The 20,769-nt window shown below is 39.0% G+C and overlaps 1 protein-coding gene across 1 annotated transcript in view; it reads left to right on the top strand.

Annotated features, from left to right (window-relative positions):
• Positions 1–20,769, top strand: part of LOC105037670 (uncharacterized) — a 63,822-nt gene that overhangs the window by 15,413 nt on the left and 27,640 nt on the right. Inside the window, 3 exon segments of the mRNA XM_073256601.1 lie at positions 17,003–17,332; positions 18,053–18,380; positions 18,383–20,767. Of these exon segments, the coding sequence (XP_073112702.1) occupies positions 17,003–17,332; positions 18,053–18,380; positions 18,383–20,767 (3,043 nt within the window).

Raw genomic sequence — 20,769 nt, forward strand, 5'->3', positions numbered from 1 at the left:
GGTCCTACGCCAGTCTTCACTTTCCTTAGTTTGGGCTAGGACATACCTAACGACTCCAAGCCTAAGGTCTGACTCAGGTGTGGCATAACCTAGGATGTCCTCAGTACTCTCAAATTGCTCGGCTAAATCTGGATCAGCTTCATAAACTTCCTCCTCAATATTTTCTAGAGTTTCTCCTTCTAATTCTTCTACGAATAATGATCGGTTGGGGCATTGTGCAGCAAAGTGACCGTAACCATGGCACTTGAAGCAATGAGATCGAGAACTACTTCCTTTTGATAACTCTCCTATAGCTCCTTTTCCTTTATCTTCTTTTCTCCCAATAGGATTTGTAAGTGGAGGTCTGTTACTAGGAGTTTGATTAATATTAGGTCTCGATCCAGAAGGGGTTACTCGGTTGGGTTCAGGACGACGGAGAGTCGAATATCTAGAAAATCTTTCAAAATCTAAGGCAAGTTGATAAGCTTGTTCCAACGTGGTTACCTCTCGCAGAAAGAGCTCACGCTGAATATCCTCTTGTAATCCAGCTCTAAATCGAGATAAGGTAACAACCTATCTTCGGCTACTCCACATCTCATGAGGTATTCATCAAATCTCGTGATATACTCGGTGACTGATCTATTCCCTTGAGTAAGTCTCTGCCATTGATCTAAAAGTCTTTGTTGGTAAGAGGTGGGGAGGTACTTCTCTCTGAGTTTTTCTTTCATCTCATCCCAGGTTTCTATCGGATCTTGTCTTCTCTGATTGAGAAGACGCTCTACACTTTCCCAATAAAGTCGGGCTTGCCTCATCAATTTCATCCTAGCAAATCTAACTCTCCTTGCTTCAGACATTTCATACCATCCAAAATAGTGATCCATACCTGATTCCCAATCTAGGTACTCTCTCGGATCTAGACAACCATCAAAACTTGGGGCTTCGACTTTCACATTCCTAAGAATATGCTCATCTTGATCGAACTGGTTATGGTGCGGACGTGCCCCTATAGGTCGATCAAGTTCTAGATTCCTACCTCTTTGTCCTATAGGTAGTCGGAGAGACTCAGGTTCAGGTTGTTTCTGCCTAGCTTCTTCTAATACCACTATTCTCTCATCCATGGCTTTCATAAAATTTTTCATGTCATCAAACTTTTCAGTCAGAGCATTAATGATGGCTGCTATATTGGGATCCATATTGGTGTTGGGTGGGGAAGTAGGATGTTGGTACCAGGTACCTGATCTAGTGGTCATGCAACTCTAAGATGCAGAAATAAGGTGCAATAAAATTAAAATGCTTGAAAGTAAAGTACGAAATTTAGAGTGCGAAAATTTAACTTGCGAAAATTTAAATTGCTGAATTTAAACTAAAGCCCTAATCAACCTGCTCTGATACCAAATTGATGCGGGACAATCCTAAAAAGAAAATCAATCTTAATAATCAAGCTCTCTTCTGTTCATCAACAACAAATCACGTCCGGCCAGGGGCTCATTATTCCCAGGACAGACAGTATAGTTGCCTATACTCTGCTCAGGAGGCGTGATTGATTGATACGAGACTAAAGCGAGATCAATCTAAATGATACAGACGAATGCCATTCGAGAGATCAGTAAACAATTAGTAATAAAAAATTTCATAAACAGATAGCAGAAATTAAACATGCTCACGAGTAGATGCAAAAAAAAGAAATAAGAATGGAACGAGAGAAAATAAAACATTAAACCCGTGAGAAAATCCAAGAAGATGATAAGAATCCGGATCGTGGTAGTTAAGAAACTACTCTGATTAGGGCTCTTAATCTTTTAACCAAACAGATCCATCGATAAAGAACTAGGTCTTTACCAACATCGGATAAAAAAAAAAAAATCAAAGATCAACTGTTAAGGAACGAAGGTCCTTGACAGCATATGATCTGTAGAATAAGAAATCACTCCTTCTCTCAGCACGACAGATGAATATTCTGGAGGAGACAGATCTTCTCTTGACGGAATAGGCTTGCGTGGGTAGATGGTGGAGTCGATCAGAGTCGCAGGAACACTGAATCTTAAGTAGAAGGAATAGGATAGAAAGTGGGCCTCACACCCTCCCCTTGTGGGGCGATTTTGGGTCTCACACCCTCTCCCTCTCGGAGCGATTGACACAAGTATTTGTGGAGTTTGTAAAATCATTCATTATTTTTTTTCATGAAAGATACAAGGATTTATATAGGACTCTAAGGGTCCTATTTGTTTAGGAATCTCTTATTTTTACAAGGAAGAAATCAACCCTCCACAAAAAAGTAAAGCATTATAATCTACCATAGGAAAGAAATCAGCCTTCAACAAAATAAGTAAGTAGCCAAGAACTCTTAAGGAATTCTAAGGAAGAAATGGAATTTCATGTGGGTGCTTGATGCTTGACACAACTTGGCATGAGCACGGCATATGCTGGCATGCATATTCTTCTCTTGGCATGTGGAGAGTGGTGGCTCCAAAGGTGACGTGGACAAATCCAAGTATGGCCTTAAATTATGTTGCCGATTTTTGATGGCTCTGGTGTCCGCACCATTATCCTTGAGGTATTACTTGTTTCCTCATCCTTTTTAGATTTATTTTTGACTTAATATCAGATATGAAGTTTAGATCTAGAGACTTGGATCTGAAATAAATGTAGGATAAATTTTTTTTAAATTATTCCGTCCCATGTTTGATGAAATCTGGAAGATCCTACAAAGGAAAAAGGTGGTTTCTCCTTCAATTGGTATCAGAGCCAGGTTGTTGGCTCTATTTCAGATCTAATTTAGATCTGATTTTAATTTTAATTTATCTGATATTAAAGGATTTCAGATGTCACATCAGATGTGATAGAATCTGAAATCAAAATATTTAAAATTAAATCTAAGAAGATCTAACATGCATGAGATGCATGACTAGACTAGGATTAGTTGAATCCATGAACAGTCTTAAGTTTTATGTTTTAATGAGATTAAAATATGAATTAAATCTAATTTATTCTTTGTTTTTATGATGTTATAAGTGTTATAATCAGGTCAGAAAACAGAAAATAAAATTTTAATTTTTTCATAAAATTGATCTGTTGCATGTCTAGACTAGTTGTAGAATTGTTCCAATAACTTGTCTAGAATAGATTTAATTTTGAATAGTTCAATTTAAATCTTATTTTTCAGATATTACATGTGATGTATCAGATCTGAAAGCATGTTAATTAGATCAATTTTTGATACATGAGATGTATGCAAAGCATGTATTAGTTAGATCTTAAATTGTATATGTGATATGTAAATTTAGATCTAACTAGTTTTGTAGTTAAATTTATATTTCTGATTAAGGTGTTCCTCATGGCCGTCCGGTCATAAGAACGAAGTAGGGTTTTAAGACCCTCTCTTCCCATTCAATAGGGTGTTCATATGACGTGTAGGGGTGCCGCACGTTCATCCTTAATCAGAAATTAAGACTTACTTTTCTGCAAAACCTTAGATCCTGAAACTCTAGGATTTATTTTACATGTTTTGTTTATGAACCCAAACTTAATTAATGAATTAAGTTTATGAAATTAATTTGGTCTAAAATTGAGAATTTCAGATCTAAAATATTTTCATAAAATTGGGTTCAGGTTTGAGTAGCTCAATTAGGTCTAACAGTTGATCAAACCGAATCAAGAGTTGGTTAGGTGGGATCATGAAAGCTAATAATTGACCAGCCTAATAGGATTAAGTCTGGATCAAGGTCGAATCACATTTAGATGTGACTCGATCAAGTTAAGACTTAATTTGGCTCAGTGGTTAGAGCCTGGATTGTAGGCTAACCCAATTAGTTCTGGTTCGACAATTTGGTGTCCAAGGTAATTTGGGCAGATGCGACCGACTGATTTTTAATTGGGAGCTACTCGACTCGAATGCGTTCTTGTCGAGTTAATGGCATATCCCTCCTACCGGTCTCACTTACTTGGCCATATGTGTCAATTCAGTTCTGATTAGAGGTGGCTAACAATTCGAGCTAACCTATGCCACTAGGTTAGTCATAATTGTTATGACTATGTCAAGTCAAGTTTAATGAGACCTAAATCAAATCTCCCTAAGAAAATATTAAGTCTAGGTCTTCCATCATTGTGGATGTGCGGGCCCTTCCCGGGGTTGATTGTTCTCGGCTGGTTACAGTGGCTCAGTTGCACCGGGAAGATGCAACCATGTCCATTAGGCATTGGATGCTACGAATTAGAGGATGGGTTGGGCTCAATATTCCGGATACGGTGAGGGACCCAATCAGGAATCTAGTTCGTGCAAATGGTGGGTCTGACTTAACTAAGGATTGGAGCAATATTCCGGACACGGTGAACTTCATGAATTAGAGATCAAGTTTTGGGTGCACCATGATTAGAGAATCATTGGATAAGAGTTGTCCACTCATTGGTTGACCCATCACCAATAACTGTTAGGTGAGGTGATGAGCCAGTCGATGAGACCGCACCATCCATTAGAAATCACTGATCACGGAGATTTTCACATCTCTACCAAGGGAGTGTAGGGATCTGAGAAAATAGTGGGCGCCTAATTTGTTTAAAAATGAAACCCCTAAACAAATTGGTTAAGTCTGATTACAAAATTTAACTAGAAACTTTTGACTCTCTACAGGAAACATGTCTGCCTCAAACCCTCTGACCAAAATACTAGACACCCACAGATTGACTGGATCCAATTTCAAGGACTGGTTGAGGAACTATAGAATTGTTTTAGATTCCAAAAAATTGACTCATGTCTTGGACCAGGACCCACATGCCATGCCAGCACGTCCGACTGCTGAACAGAGAGCGTCTCTGGAAAAGTGGACGGATGATGATAACAAAGCAAGGTACTACATGTTGGGTGCAATGTCTGATGACTTGCAGCACCAACATGAGAATATTTTGACTATCCGCCAAATGTTGGCTCACCTGCAAGAGTTGTTTGGTGAACAAAGTCGCGCAGCCTAATATCAAGTCTGTCAAAGACTTTTAGGCTAAAATGCGTGATGGGCAGTCAGTCCAAGATCATTGTTTGACAATGATCAAGGATCTTGAGGAGCTTGAGAAGCTCGGTATCATCTTAGATAAGGATTTTCAGATTGATGTGATCCTTCAGTCCTTGTCCGATGCATATGGTCAGTTCATCATAAACTTCCATATGCATGAGATGCAGTATACCTTGGCCGAGTTAATGAACATGCTGGTTACGGCTAAGCTTTCTATGAAGGGTTCAAAAGGCTCAGTTCTTACTGTGGAGTGGACTTCTTCCAAGAGAAAGTCTTTTGGAAAAAAAAAGAGGTCTACGAAGAAGCAAAAGGTGGATGGGAAGAAGAGGAAGCGGAACTGTCCTCAGTACCTGGCCATCCTAAAGAACAAGAAGGATGGTCCTTCTGGAGGTATGCTCGTTATAGAATCTAACCTTACGGTTTCTTCTGCATCCAGTTGGGTACTTGACTTTGATTCTAATGCTCATTTGTGCACTTCTATGCAGGGTCTTGAGGAGAGCAGGAGGTTGAGGGATGGGGAGATGATCCTACGCATCGGAAACGGAGCAAGAGTTGCTACGGTGGCCGTGGGAATCTACCCTCTGCGATTACCGTTAGGATTAGATTTATTTCTTAGAGATTGTTATTATGTGCCTGCAGCAAGCAGGAATTTGATTTCTGTTTCATGTTTAGCACAAGAAGGCTATGTGATTAGCTTTCATAAGGATCATTGTAACATATTTTATGAAAATAATAAAGTTGCAGATGGTTTTCTTATTAACGGTCTCTATCAGCTACATATTGATGTATCTGTATTTAATATCGAGCAAAATATGAATGCCATAGGAAATAAAAGGCCTAGAGATAGTCTAAATAATAGGTATCTGTGGCACCTAAGGCTAGGTCATATAGCGGAAGACAGGGTTAACAAATTGGAGAAATCCGGACTATTGAGTCCATTGACTTTCGAGTCATATCTAGTTTGTGAATTATACCTTCAAGGCAAAATGACCAAGCTTCCTTTTGTGGGACATGGCGAAAGGGCCACAGACCTACTTGCCTTAGTACATATGGATGTGTGCGGCCCATTTGATGTGCCGGCTAGAGGCAACTACGTCTACTTCATTACCTTTACCGATGATATGTCTAGGAACGGGTGTGTTTCTAATGAAACACAAGTCTGAAGTTTTTGAAAGGTTCAAAGAATTCAGATATGAGGTAGAAAAATAAATAGGAAAGCCCATTAAGGTTTTTCGATCAGATCGAGGAGATGAATACCTTAGTCGGGAGTTCTTAGACTATCTTAAGGACAATGGTATAGTCTCTCAATGGACTCCACCTGGAATGCCTCAACTCAATGGGATTTCAGAACGGAGAAATCGGATCCTACTAGATATGGTTCGTTCCATGATTAGCTTCACGGACCTCCTTGAATTTTTTTGGGGATATTGTCTCATGACAGCAATTTATGTATTGAATAGGGTTTCCTCTAAAATCGTTCCTACCACACTGTATAAGATATGGCATGGTAAGAAGCCAAGTCTGAATCATTTCAGAATTTGGGGTTGTCCGGCTCATGTCAAGAGACAGCAGACGGACAAGTTAGAGTTCAGGTCTTTTAGAGCTTGGTTCATAGGATATCCTAAAGAGTCATTAGGATACTATTTTTATATTTCGGAAGACCACAATGTGATTGTGAGTCGAAATGCTATATTTCTTGAAAAATAGTTTATTCAAGATGGTGGTATCGGAAAAATAATTAAGCTCAAGGAAAATGTCTTCCAAGAGCAACGAGCTAAAGAACCTGAGGAATCAAATCAATCAGAACCAGTCCTAACACAACTTCCACCTCGTAGATCGACTAGGGTTTTCCGTCCTCCTGAAAGGTACTTAGGTACCATACAAGAGGATGTAGAGAAAATGTTCCTCATGAAAAATGGGGTCAATGGTGATGATCCCAAGACCTATGACGAGGCGATATCAGATATCGACTCCGAGAAATGGCCGAGGCAATGAGATCAGAGATTGACTTGATGCACTCAAACTAAGTCTGGACCTTGGTAGATCCACCTGAAGGTATTGTACCTATTGGGTGTAAATGGATCTTCAAAAGAAAGATAGGTGCAGATGGAAATGTGGAGACATTCAAGGCTAGGCTCGTAGTAAAAGGTTATAGTCAGCGCGAAGGCATTGACTATCAGGATACTTTTTCGTCCGTAGTTATGCTAAAATTCATCCGCACATTGCTTACTGTTGCAGCTATTTCGATTATGAAATATAGCAGATGAACGTGAAAACGGCATTCTTAAATAGATATCTTGAGGAAGATATCTATATGGAACAGCCGCTTGGTTTCACATCCAGTGATGATGATCACAGGATCTGCAAGCTGCAAAGGTCCATTTATGGACTTAAGCAAGCATCTCGGAGTTGGAATACTCGTTTCAATGATGTGATCAAAACGTTTGGTTTCATCAAAAACGAGAAGGAACCATGTGTGTTCAAAAAGGTCAGTGGGAGTGTAGTTGTCTTCCTCGTATTGTACGTAGATGACATCCTCCTAATTGGGAATGACATTCCCATGTTGACCTCAGTCAAAGTATGGTTGTCTAAGGAGTTCTCTATGAAAGATCTAAGAGAGTCATCCTTTATACTGGGAATTAAGATCTATAGAGATAGACCAAATAGGATGCTTGGACTTTCACAGAAGATGTACATAGAGAAGGTGCTAAAAAGGTTTAGCATGAAAAACTCCAAAAGAGGTTTATTATCTTTTAGACATTGCATTCTTCTCTCCAAGAAGATATGCCCTAGCACATCTGAGGAGATTGAACGCATGAGCAAGATCCTTTATGCTTCGGCAATAGGGAGCCTCATGTATGCCATGCTATGTACACGACCTGATATAGCCCATGCTATGAGTGTCACAAGCAGATATCAGTCGAATCCAGACGAAGAGCACTGGACTTCTGTGAAATATATCCTTAAGTACTTGAGAAGGACTAAGGATATGTTTCTAGTCTTTGGAAATGGAGAACTCCAGATTCAGGGATATACAGACTTAAACTTTATGTCTGATATAGATGATCGAAAGTCGACATCTGGGAGTCTGTTCATTTGCAATGGTGGTGCCGTCAGCTGGAAGAGTTCCAAGCAGACAGTGATTGCTGATTTCACTATGGAGGCAGAGTACATTGCTGCATCGGAAGCTGTGAAGGAGGCATTCTGGTACAAGAAGTTTGTCGCGGAGCTTGGAGTGATGTCATCGGATGTCATCCTTCTTTACTGCGACAATAATGGCGTCATAGTCCTAGCTAAGAAGTTAAGGTCTCACCAGAAGTCCAAGCACATCGAGCAGTGATTCCATCTGATTCGTGATTACCTCGAAAAGGGTTATGTCGAGGTTAAGAAAGTCGACTCCACAGACAATGTGGCAGACCCACTGACAAAGCCATTAGGCCAACAGAAGATCGAAGCCCACCTTGAGAAGATGGGACTTAGACATGTAGCCAATTGGCATTAGGTCAAGTGGGAGTTTGTTAGATGTGTGCCCTAGATGCCAGATTGGCTGACATATTCCTGTACAAATCTAAGGGCAAATTTGTAATTTTGACTATAAATCAATAAATGGGTTATTCTTCTATCACATTGTGTACATTGTGTCTGTGATACATCCTTTGAGTTAGTAGGAATGTCAATTCATATTTTCAAGAATTGAAAATTTAAGGCATGAATTTACATAACTAATTCATAAACAGCTCCTGACCATAGGATCATCACGAGGATGGTGATCGATCTAGAAGGTTGGTGTATGATCGCTTGATGTGTCTTGAGTCTATGGTGTGGAGACATCGGAGCGAGAGTACAGGTATTCGTTGCGAACGAAAGTACTGAGCGTGACCATATCGAGCATCACAAGGAAGTCTACCTTCTCGTCGATGACTAGCTCGATGCTGCAGTTGTGTGTCTAGTTCTTTGACCTGAGGTGCATCGACAGTTCACCTTGAGTGTGTTATAGTTTGACTACACTATAACTTGGTCTCCTAGCCATTCGGAACCCTGAGGTGTATGTTGGCTGTAGCATATTCATTATAGGAACTAGGTCGCACCAAGATGGGGTCTATCAACCTCGGTAGATGAGAGGAGTAGTCTTATGATGATCGAAAGATCGAGTCCTTAAGCCCATGGCCATGGCAAAGTGAAATAATGGAAAAGAGTTTTCCATTGGGGTTTCACATCAGACTCGGATCGATCGATTGATTCATGTGACTGATGTTGGGTTTGACGAGTTCACCTTAACCCTAATTCAGTCGACACTCATGATAGAAGATCTCAATCACATAGGTAGCTGCATCGAGAGGTTCGTCTTCAGTTCTGATGGATTGCCACCATATACTGCTAGGTGTCACCGGTGGATTTTGGGAGCAATTAGAATGTTCTTGATGATCAATTATTCTAATTGTCTGAATCAGAAGAGTTCTGGTCCATCGAAAGGAGTTTCGATGATGTCGATGATGAGGTCATGACATGTCTCATTACCATACGGAATTGAACCTAACTGGATCACACAAACAAAGGTTAGGGTCTGGATGTCATCAATTGGGCTAACCCAATTGATTTGGATAAGATCCAATTAGGTTCAAGGAAATCGTGCTAGCACACGATTGAGCCTAACTTTCTCCTCGTGTAATCTTTTCTATCTCTACTGAGCCAAATGTGATTTGACTCATCAGAGAACCTTGGGAAGGTTTCTCTCAGTCTAAATGAAGCTTGTCCAGTTCAGAAAAGGCTTGTCTTAATTCATGAGATGAATTTAAGACAAGCACCTGCTAATTTCTGTCATCTGTCAATTTCATTTTAGGACATCTGTCAAATGTTGACATATGGGTCTTAAACTGAAGAGAGCTCATTGGAGGATTTTTGTGGAGTATCCACATGCCTAAACCACATCAAATTGGGTGCCATAATCAGATTATGGCATGAGCCCAATTGGATTAAAGTGGGCGCCCCAAATGGATAAGGATGAAAGAGTCCTGATTAACATGGACTCTTTGGCGCCACCTTGCTTGTGCTTATCCAATGTTGGCGCCAACTTTTGGAGATAAGGTGGGGTTCTTATCTGATGGGATCAGATGACATCACTCCACCAATCAGAATTTTTTCAAAATTAATTGAAATTTTCTGATTGGTCGAATGATGTGGCACTGCGCAGCATACAGGGTCTATAAAATCCCTGTCTGCGCCTAGGGTTTAAAATGTTTCTGCTCAATACCCAGCCAAAACGAGAATCCTCTCCTTTTCTCCACATCCTCCCTACTCTCCTCTCTCCCCTCTTCACATCCAAGGAGTTGGACATCCATTTGGCAAAGGTCCAAGGCGTGGTGACACCTGGAACAGGAAGGCTGCAGGACATCTTCGACAGGCTGCTGCTCCAACTTCAGAAGGAGTTCTGAAGCACTTCCAAATCAGATAGAGATATGATTTTTGGAGCGTAGATTCGTGAGGAGAAGATGTTCCAGGTCCTGCCTGAGTGGATACCGGTAGAGGCCAGGCGCTTGCATGGCTACATCAGAATCTCGGGCTGTGTAGAGATCATCTACAGGATAATCAGATTACCTTTGAGGTATTACTTGTTTCCTCATTCTTTTAGATTTATTTTAGACTTAATATCAGATATGAAGATTAGATCTAGAGACTTAATCTGAAATAAATGTAGGATAAATTTTTTTTTAAATTATTCCGCCCCAGATTTTAAATCTGGAAGATCCTACGAAGGAAAAAGGCAGTTTTTCCTTCAAAGGAGCTGCAAGTGTATTTGATGCAGCAGTCCTTTACCAGTTCATTTGGTCAGTTTATTGTAAACTATCATATGAACAAGATTGATAGCACATTATAAAAATTGCTAAATATGTTGGTGATCACTTAGGAGACCTTGAAAAGTTCAAGGGATTATGTTCTTGCGGTAGAATGACATCTGATTCTAAGAGAGAGTTTGTTGGAACAAGTGGTCTACGGGAGAATGAGCCAAAGAAGGATCTTCTCAAGAAGGAGGCGTCGGACAAGGCAAAGTGTTTCCATCGCAGTACTGATGGCCACTCGAAGAAGAATTGTCCTTCTATCTAGATAGCTTAAAGAAGAAGGGTGATACATCTTATGATGGTATATCAGATCTTTTTGTTGGCATATTGATGTTTCGAGTAAATAATGAGTGCATAGGATATGAGAGATCTAGGGATGAGATAAATCATAAATATAGGTGGTACCTCAGGTTAGGTTATTTTGGAGAGGACAGGATATAGAAATTGGAAAATGGATGTCTCTTAGGCTCAGTGAATTTTGAGTTATATCCAATTTGTAAATCCTGCCTTCAAGAAAAAATGACCAAATATCCTTTGTGGGATATGGGGAGAGGACCACAGATATACTTGCCTTGGAACACACTGATGTGCGTGGCTCATTTGATGTGCAGGCCAGGGATGGTAATTTCTATTTCATTACTTTAACCGATGATTATTCACGGTATAGGACACAAATCTGAAGTCTTTGAAAAGTTCTAGGAATTCGGATATGAAGTAGAAAATAAATTCAAAAATCCCTTAAGATTCTTCGATTGGATCGAGGAGATGAATATCTTAGTGAAAATTTTAGAATTATCTCATACAAACGGCATAGTCTCACATTAGACTCCTTCAGGTACTAATTGGGTATGGCTATTAGAAGAATTGGATCCTACTAGATATGGTCTGGTTCATGATGAAGTTCACTCACTCACTAACCCTTATTTTTTTAAGGACACATTTTAATATATTGAATGGGGTTCTCTCTAAATCTATTCCTACCACACCATATGAGATGTGGCATACTAAGAAACCAATCTTGATCATCTCAAGATTTGGGGTTGTCAGCCCATGTCGAAAGACAACAGGCAAATAAGTTAGAGGCTAGGTCTATAAAGACTCGTTTTATAAGGTATTCTGAAGAGTTGTTAGGATACTAATTGTACTTGCCTGCGGGTCACAATGTGATTGTGACCTATCATACCATATTTTTGGAAAATAGTTTATCCAAGATGGTGGTAGTGGGAGAAAATTGAGCTCGAAGAGAAAATTTTCGAAGAGCAATGAGCTGAAGATCTGGCTGAACCCATTCAATCTAAGTCAGTTAGTGTAGGACTTCTTCCACCTCATAGATCTAGTAGGATTTCTCATCCTCTTGAAAGATACTTAAGGTATTTTAACAAAAGAAGTAGAGGAAATGTTCCTCATGGGAAATAGGAAACATGAATATGATCCCAAAATCTATAATGAGGCGATGTTAGACATCGATTTCGAGAAATAGATGGAAGCAATAAAGTCAAAGGTTGACTTGATGTAATTTATCCAAGTTTGACCTTAGTAGATCTACCAAAAGGTATAGTACCTATTGGATACTTAAGGATCTACAAAAGAAAGATAGGTTCGGATGAATAGGTAGAGACCTATCAGCAGGCTTATGGCGAAAAATTATAGTCAACGCGAAAGTATTGACTATCAGGAGTTTTTTGCCTATAGCCATGCTAAAATCTATTCAGACATTACTTGATTTTGCAGCATACTATGATTATGAAGTGGGTAATGGATGTGAAAACTGCCTCTCTGAATAGATATCTTGAGGAAAATATCAATATGGGACAACCTTTTGGGTTTCACTTCCAGTGATGGAGATCACAAGATAAGTAAGTTGAAATAGATTGAAACAAGCATCTTGGAGTTTGGAATATTCGATATGATCAAATTGTTTGATTTCATCAGGAACGAGTGTCCAAGGAATGTGTTTATAAGAGGGTCAGTGGGAGGATGAGATTCTCCTGATTAGGAAAGATGTTCCCATACTGACTTCGGTTAAAATACGATTTCTAAAGAATTCTTCATGAAAAACCTTGGGAAGCATCCTATATCTTTGGGATAAAGGTCTGTAGAGACAGATCTGAAAGGATGCTAGGCCTTTCATAAAAAAAGTACATAAAAGAGATGCTGAAGAGGTTCAGCATGGGAACTTCAAAAGGAAATTTTTACCCCTTAAGCAAGGCATGTATCTCTCCAAGAAGATGTGTCCAAATATATTAAGGGAGATTTAGCTCATGAGCTGGATCCCTTATGCTTCGGCTATAGAGAGCCTCTTGAATGCCATGCTATGTACTCGACTTGATATAATCTTGCTGTGAGTGTCATGAGCAGATATCAGTCAAATCCAGATGTACGATACTGATTAGCTGTGAAGAACATCCTTGAGTACTTGAAAAGCATTAAGGATTTGTTCTGATTTTTTGGAAGAAGATTTGAGTTATGGGGTTTAAGGATACACAAATTTTGCGTCTGACACTGATGGTAGAGAGTTTACATCAGGATGTGTGCAATGTAGGAATTGGTAGATTGGAAGAGTTCTAAATAACCAATCATTACAGGTCCTAAGGAAGCTGAGTTAGTCATCATTTTCAAAGGTGCTAGGTAAGGTCTTCTGATCTAAGTAACTTTGTTGCAATTTGATGTCACGAGATGTCATCATAGTAACAATATCGGCACTATAGCTCTTAGCTTATGGAGCCTGGGTCTCACCAGAATATCAAGCACATGGAAAGATGACTTCAGATAATATGCGGCTATCTCGACATTGAAGATGTCAAGTTGATGAGAGTAGACCCCACGGATTACATGGTGGACCCACTAAGTCATTTAGCCAGTTAAAGATTGAAGTCCATCTTGAGAATATGGGACTTAAATTTGTCGGCAATTGGCTTAAGGTCAAATGGGAGATTGTTGGATGTATGATCTGAAAAGCCAAGTGTTAGCTGACACATTGTATTAATTCCAAGACATATTTTTGTATTTGATTTATTGAAATTAATAATATGGATAATTATTTTCATTCTAGAGTAATGTGTTTTAGAATCGTCCAAGAAGTTAATGGTCAATGATATATATTCTTAAAAGTTGAGAATTTGAGACATATGTCATTATAGATTAACTCTTGAATTACTCTGATTGTTGAATCATCACAGAGATGGTGATTGGTCCATCAAGATCGGTGCACGGATCGTTTTTCTTTCGGATAGATAAGTCTTGAGTCTACAGTGTGGGGATACTGGAGCGAGAGTACAGGTGGTTGTTAGAGAACAACGATACTGAGCATGATCAAGAATGAGAAGTCATTTGAATGTCTACTCACTCGTCAGTGACTATCTCGATATTGTAGTTATGTGAGTTCTTTGACCTGCGATGGCTCGGCTACTCATAGTGGGATTGCTGTAGTTTAACAACACATAAACATGATTTTTAGCCATTCGAGGTCTTGTGGTGTTCGTTGGCTGTAGTAGGTTCGCTATAGGAGTAGGGTGTACCCTTATAAGGGATCTATCGGTCTTAGTAGTTGAGTAGTTCTATGTGATTTAAGAGGTTGAGTCCTTAAATTTGTGGCCACAACAATGTGATAATGGAAAGGAGTTTCTATGGGATTCACGATTAGACTCCAGCTAATTAAGTTTGGTATATAACGGATGCTTAAGATTTGACAAGTTTTTATGACCTGCATTCTGTCGGGACTCTCGATAGAGAAATTTGATCACACGGTAACTATACCTAGGGGTTCATTTTTCTGTTCTGTTGGATTGCCACTATATGCTGTTAGGCATCATTGGTGGATTGTGAGAACTCACTAGGATCATTTTTGGATCAACGATCCTTGTTGGGGTGAGTTGGAATTGTTCCAACCCATCGAAAGGAGTTTCGATGATACTGTGATGGAGATCATGGTATGTCTCACTACCAGATAGAATAGAACCGCAGCGGTCACACACAAAAGAAACACGATCTGATCAATAGTTTAGATCATCATCAAAGATCAATTATATTGATGATTTGGATCAATTTGTAAGAGTTACAAATTTAGTAATTGCTAATTATGTAAGGATTACATATTTAGTAACTGTTAATTGTTAGCAAAGGGACTTAATTGTAAGTGTTGCAATGTAATTGGGCTTAATTAAATTATGAATCAAGTCCTAATTAATTTAAATCAGATTTAATTAAATTGGGTTTGATTTAATTTAAGGTTAATTGGATTTAATTATCTAAGTTGGACTTGGATTTCAATCCTGATTAGATCAGGATTGACAGCTTTTTCAAATTTGATTCGAATCAAGCTCGAATTGGATACGAATTGAATCCAAAATTGAACCCAATTAAAATAGACCACTTGAGCCCAGGTTTACTGGGCTTCTCACTCTTCTTGGCTGACCATAAGGGGAGTGGGGTGCTGAAAATGCGGCCCCTTTTTCTTTTGCATGCGTGGAAGTTGGCCCTCCTCTTGTTAGTTAGTGGTCTTATCTAGATAAGGATTAATCCCAACTAAATTTGAATTTGATCTGGGATTAGTTAGGACTAATCCTTATCTTGTTTGGGCGTTGGGGGCATTGTTTTGTGTGACAAAATAAAAGAGAAGGGTGGGGCATGCACAACTAATTCCAACGTGAGTTCTTTGGCGCCCTTTCTTTCTCCTCCATGCCCCCTATTCCCTTCTTCCTCATCACGCCCTATCTCCTACTCTAGATCTGATCTGAGAGAAAAGAGAGAGTTTAGAGAGAGAGGAAGAAAAGAAGAAGTGTTCTTCCTTCTCTTCTTGGTGTTCAAGAAAGGTTCCTTCAATCAGTGTGAAGGGTTCGTGCAACAGGCTCTTTTCTTCAATTAGTTCTAGAAAAAATATCAGATCCAAGTTAAAGAGCGAGACCTGCAAAGTGCTAGTACTCTAGTGGCCTCTGTGCTTCGATCAGATCGTCTCTGTGTGGATATCAGCATAGGCCAGATGCTTGCGTGGCTCTGACAGAAACCCTGGACATCCGCAGGATCTGATCCAAGTAAGAAGAAAGGATAGCGATTAAGGTAATTGTTCTTTCTTCCTTGTTTTTATTTTCAGATCAAAAATATTTATTTCATAGCATGTTTAAAACGATCTATAGGTGATTTTAGGATTAGATCCAAGCATGCTTTAGATTAAAATAGTTTTAATCTTACCTTTCCGCTGCGTATGTTCATGAGATGAAAAATCTGCATGCTAATCACTTAGAACTCCAACACGGAGGCCCCCACTTCCTCTCCCTCTCCTTCTATCCCCCCTCTCTTCCTCTCTTTCTTCTCCCTCTCCCCTTCTTTGCTCTGTCGGTTCGGCCCGGCACGGACCGGTATAGATCCTTATTGAACCATACCACCAGCTGGCCGGCATGAGGTCCGGTTCTAGTTCAGTGGTCCTTGGGATTGTGTAGATTGGCTCCCAACCGAATGTTGAAAAAAATTCTGGAAAGCCTTTGTGTACTCAAAATCTTTTGATTCCTAATGTGGTCATGCATTCATTCATTAGTTTTTGGCAACTAATTTGATGTCCAATGTTTTATGATGCAAGTAGAATGATGTAATGCAACAAAAATAATTTGATCTAGTTAAAGAAAACTAAAAACAGTACAATAACAGATCATTTTCCTAACTGAACCTATGGCTTCAGTATCTTCTTCTTCTTTGAACCCTTGATTAGAAATAAAAACTGTGATTGGGGACCAAAGCAATTATTTGCTAGCTCATAGTGCAGCATATCACAGGCTGAAAAACAATCACTATGATTTTTATCCTGTTTTGCAATATGGTTTGCATGGACAATTTGACATTTCCATGTGAATTTCACTCCTCTTTTCTCTTTTGTCTTTTTCTTGTTTTTGGTATTCTAACTGCTTTGCCAACAATACTTTGGTCAAATGGTTATGCAATACTTCTGGTCACGTCCTGTGAATCAACACCTACAGGCAAGGGCACAGCTGAAATTTTACATAGTGAAATATAAATTTTTGGATACTTGTTAGTTGCAGTTCTTCTTATTTTCATTCTTCTTCTTCATTTTCTATGGTTTTGTTTTTGTATTGATCTTCCTAGAAACTCATGGGTCAATTACTTAAACCTTATTCTTTGCTTATGTAACTGAAAATTGTGGTTATAACTGTCATGCATTTTGCGAATTTGTAGGTTGGGACGCATATCTACCGGTTTTTCAGAGGATACACCAAAGGATGGATTGAAAAGAGCCGAGGGCCAAAGATGCTCAAACTTAAGGATTGGCCCCCAGCTAGTTATTTTGGAGAGCGCTTATACCGCCACTGCAATGAATTAATTGGTTCTTTGCCTTATCAGGAATACACAAATCCAAGAACTGGATTTCTTAATCTTGCATTGAAGTTGCCTGAAAATGTTAGGAAACCAGATTTGGGACCAAGGTTGTGTGTTGCTTATGGACTTAACAAAGAAATAGGCAGGGGAGATTCGGTGACCCTGCTTCACTACGATTGGACTGATTCAGTATGTCTGAAAATAGTTCTCATTGGGATTTTGTTTTGTGTTTGCTGAGCTGTTAAATCTAGTATAGAAATACCGAAACATTTGCAACTTCATTGATAGTTATAATTATATGAGTGACCTAATTTTTTAGCCAGTTTTAGGTACTGCTTTGTTTTGATGTCCTCATCTTTATTCTATCTTGTGATTTTGTATCTTCTGGTAGTTCTTGCCTGTGAGGGCTAATCATTTAGTTGAACCATAATAAGGAAATGGAAATACATGAAATACGAGCCATTCTAGAATGTGCTCTATGAGATAAGACCAGCACATGTTTCACAGGCCTGTGAATTCAAAAAAAATATGTGGAGCTTTTGGCTGAAGAAATGGTTACTTTCTTTCCTTATCTACCTTTCCTTCGTTATTTAATATCTTTCCCAATTATCAATATAAAAGGGACATGGCTATGGCATCTCATTCTTTTCTACTGACCATATCATGATGTTTAGTCAGATTCTAGTTATTAAGCTCAACTATTTTACTAGTATGTGTAGTTAAAGATGCCTATATGTTTTATTTACCAAGTTCTGATAATAATAGTTTTCTTTACCATATATATCAACTAATTTCACTAACAGAGACTTATTCATGAATGACATCATATGTTCTTTTTGCTTTTACTTGATTTAAATGAGAAATTGTGTTTCATATGATATCCTATTTATTTATTTATTTAAATTTCAGGTGAATGTTTTGACACATATGACAGAAGTAAACCTTTCTTTGGATTGGCACTCTAAAGTAAAGGAGTTGAAAAAGAGGCATGGAGATCAAGATATTAAAGAAGATATCAGTACCATTTTGAAAATGGATGAAAAATACTCAGCATCACCTGCAAGAAATTATATCACGGTACTGGACAACATTGACTTAAATAACACAAATGATGGGAATACATTGTCATTTAAACCTTCTTCTCCCGAGGATATCCTTGATGAGCAAATGGGAAATGCAGTCCCTACTGTTAATGGTTGTAGTCTGGGAAAGTCAGAATTGACATTTGCAAACCAGAAGTCTCTAATGGTTCTGTTTCTAATTTCAATGTTGAAGCAGGTGAGCATGGTGGCCCTTACAAGCAGAATATAGGCATTAAATTTTTCTCTGCTGATGGAACTAGAGATTATGCAAATCTTGATGAACTGATCAATGAAAAAGAACAAGAAAGTAACTTCTGTAATTTGAACAATAGGCAGTTGTCTCAGAATGAAGATATAGAAAAAAGATGCAAGACCCAAGATAATCAGAATATTGCTCATGAAATCCATACTGAATCATCTGTAGACAATCCATTATCATTGATGGCTGCTTTTCAGGTGCAAACTCATGTTGATCATGTAATTTGTGATGAAGATGGGCAAAACACACGTAATGTGAGCAACCACCTAATGACTAACAGGGAAGAACAAGATAAGATGGGTCTTACTCAAGGAGAAAATATGCATGGTTATGTTGCTCATGGTGATCTTGATGTTGCTGATGGAATTCATGCAAAGGGCCCATCTACTGTGAAATCCCCATCAGTCTTTGATTATAATCAGTCTTGTGTCTTATCTAATGAACTCTCAGTACCTGACTGCTTTGTGGAGAGAACAGTTAAATGGAATGTGTCGGATATGGTAAATACTAGGAATGAAGCTTGTAAGGAGAGATGTAATCAGGATATCGATATAACTTCAGAAACAGGTGATGTAGTTGGTGAGACCATGGAGCACAGTGGAGATGTTCATCTATTTGTTGTAGACTCTGAAAGAAATGAAGAAGTTTGCTGGATAGATGGGTCTTCGGTGTCTCTGTTGACAAAAGTAGATGTAGAAAATGCTGTATCTGGAGTACAAGACACAGGATCTGGTTTGTCTACTTACATCAAGGATAAGGGTAATGAAAGAGGTGGGCAAAATAATACGGTTGAAGAGCAAAATAATGGAGACATGCATTTATGTGTCAAAGGAACTGAAAATAATGGAGAACTTTGTTGTTTGGGAATTGATCAAAATGGAAGTTCTGGTTTCTCTTGCATGACAGCTGATAACAATGGAATTTCAGATGTCAGAGTTGAGAATAACAAAGGAAAATTTGAAGAGCAGAAGAAAGTTAGTCAAGATGGATATGCGGGAAGACCTCCAGGATTTACTAAGAAGATGGGCAAGGTGGTAAATGGTGTTGTTTCGAGTAAATTGCACAAACCAGTTATAGCTGATGGTGTTTCTATTAAAACTGAGTATGATCAAGAGACTGTTGTGACTGGATTTTATGAAAATAATTCTGTAATAAGTGCTGATACTCTTATGAGAACTGAAAATGGAGAGGTTGGCCTTGCTGAAGAGAACAACAACAGGAAAGTGCAGATATCTGTTGTTGAAACTGAGAGGAACGAGGAAACTTGTTGCACTGGTGAGTTACTCATACAACAAAGTGCCAGTAAAGAAACTGTTGTTGCTGATAGTGGTCATGAAATTCAGAAGGAAGGATCCAATGGGAACACTGATAATAATGCTAAAAGAGCTGATGAAGTTGGTCACATGAAAGAGCAGGGTAACCCAAAGATGTGCTTGTCTGTGGTCAAAACTGAAAGGGATGAAGAATCTTACTGTTCAGGGCTGGATTTATTGGATGGTCCTCGTCCTTGTTTGCCTGGCATAAAAATTGAAGATGGTGAAGCACATTTTGTTGTAATCAAGGATATAGAGGGAAAGTTTACGGACAAAAGGAAGTTCCTTCAACATCAAGAGGAAATGGGAAATCCTCCTGGATTCATTAAGAAGTTGGGAAAGGCGGTGCATGATGGTGATCTAAGGGAGCTGCAGAACAATGAAGAAGCTGATCATTTTCCTGACAAGCATAAAAGAATTGGTAAAGTCGACCTGAATGAAGAACAAGAAGCAAGTGATTCCAGCTTTGACAGAGGCAGAGCTGTAGCTGATGATACTGTTGAGGTTGCAACACAAGGTGCAGCGTCTGACTTTGCTGGACTCACATTGGAAGGAAAATTTGGAGATGATGGTGTTCTGCTGGAATTGCAGAACAATGAAGAAGCTGATCACTATCCCGACAAACATAAAAGCATGATAGAATTTGACCAGAATGAAGAGAAGGAAACAAATGGATCAGGTTTTCCCAGTTGTAGAGCTCTAACTGATGATTCTGTTGAGGTTGCTAGGAGCAGAGCAGTAACTGATGATATCGTGGAGGTTACCATGCATAGGGTAGGACCTGACATCACTGGACTCTTACCAGGAGGAAATTTTGGAGATGATGTTGCAAGGGAATTGCAGAAAAAAGAAGAAGCTGATCAGTTTCCTGACAAGCCAAAAGGCATTGGAGATTGTGATGAAGGACAAGAAGCAATTGATTCAAGCCTTGCTGGTGGCACAGCTCCAACTGATGGTACCGTTGAGATTGCT

This window comes from Elaeis guineensis, chromosome 4, assembly GCF_000442705.2.
Source record: "Elaeis guineensis isolate ETL-2024a chromosome 4, EG11, whole genome shotgun sequence".
In the NCBI taxonomy this organism is placed as follows: Eukaryota; Viridiplantae; Streptophyta; class Magnoliopsida; order Arecales; family Arecaceae; genus Elaeis; species Elaeis guineensis.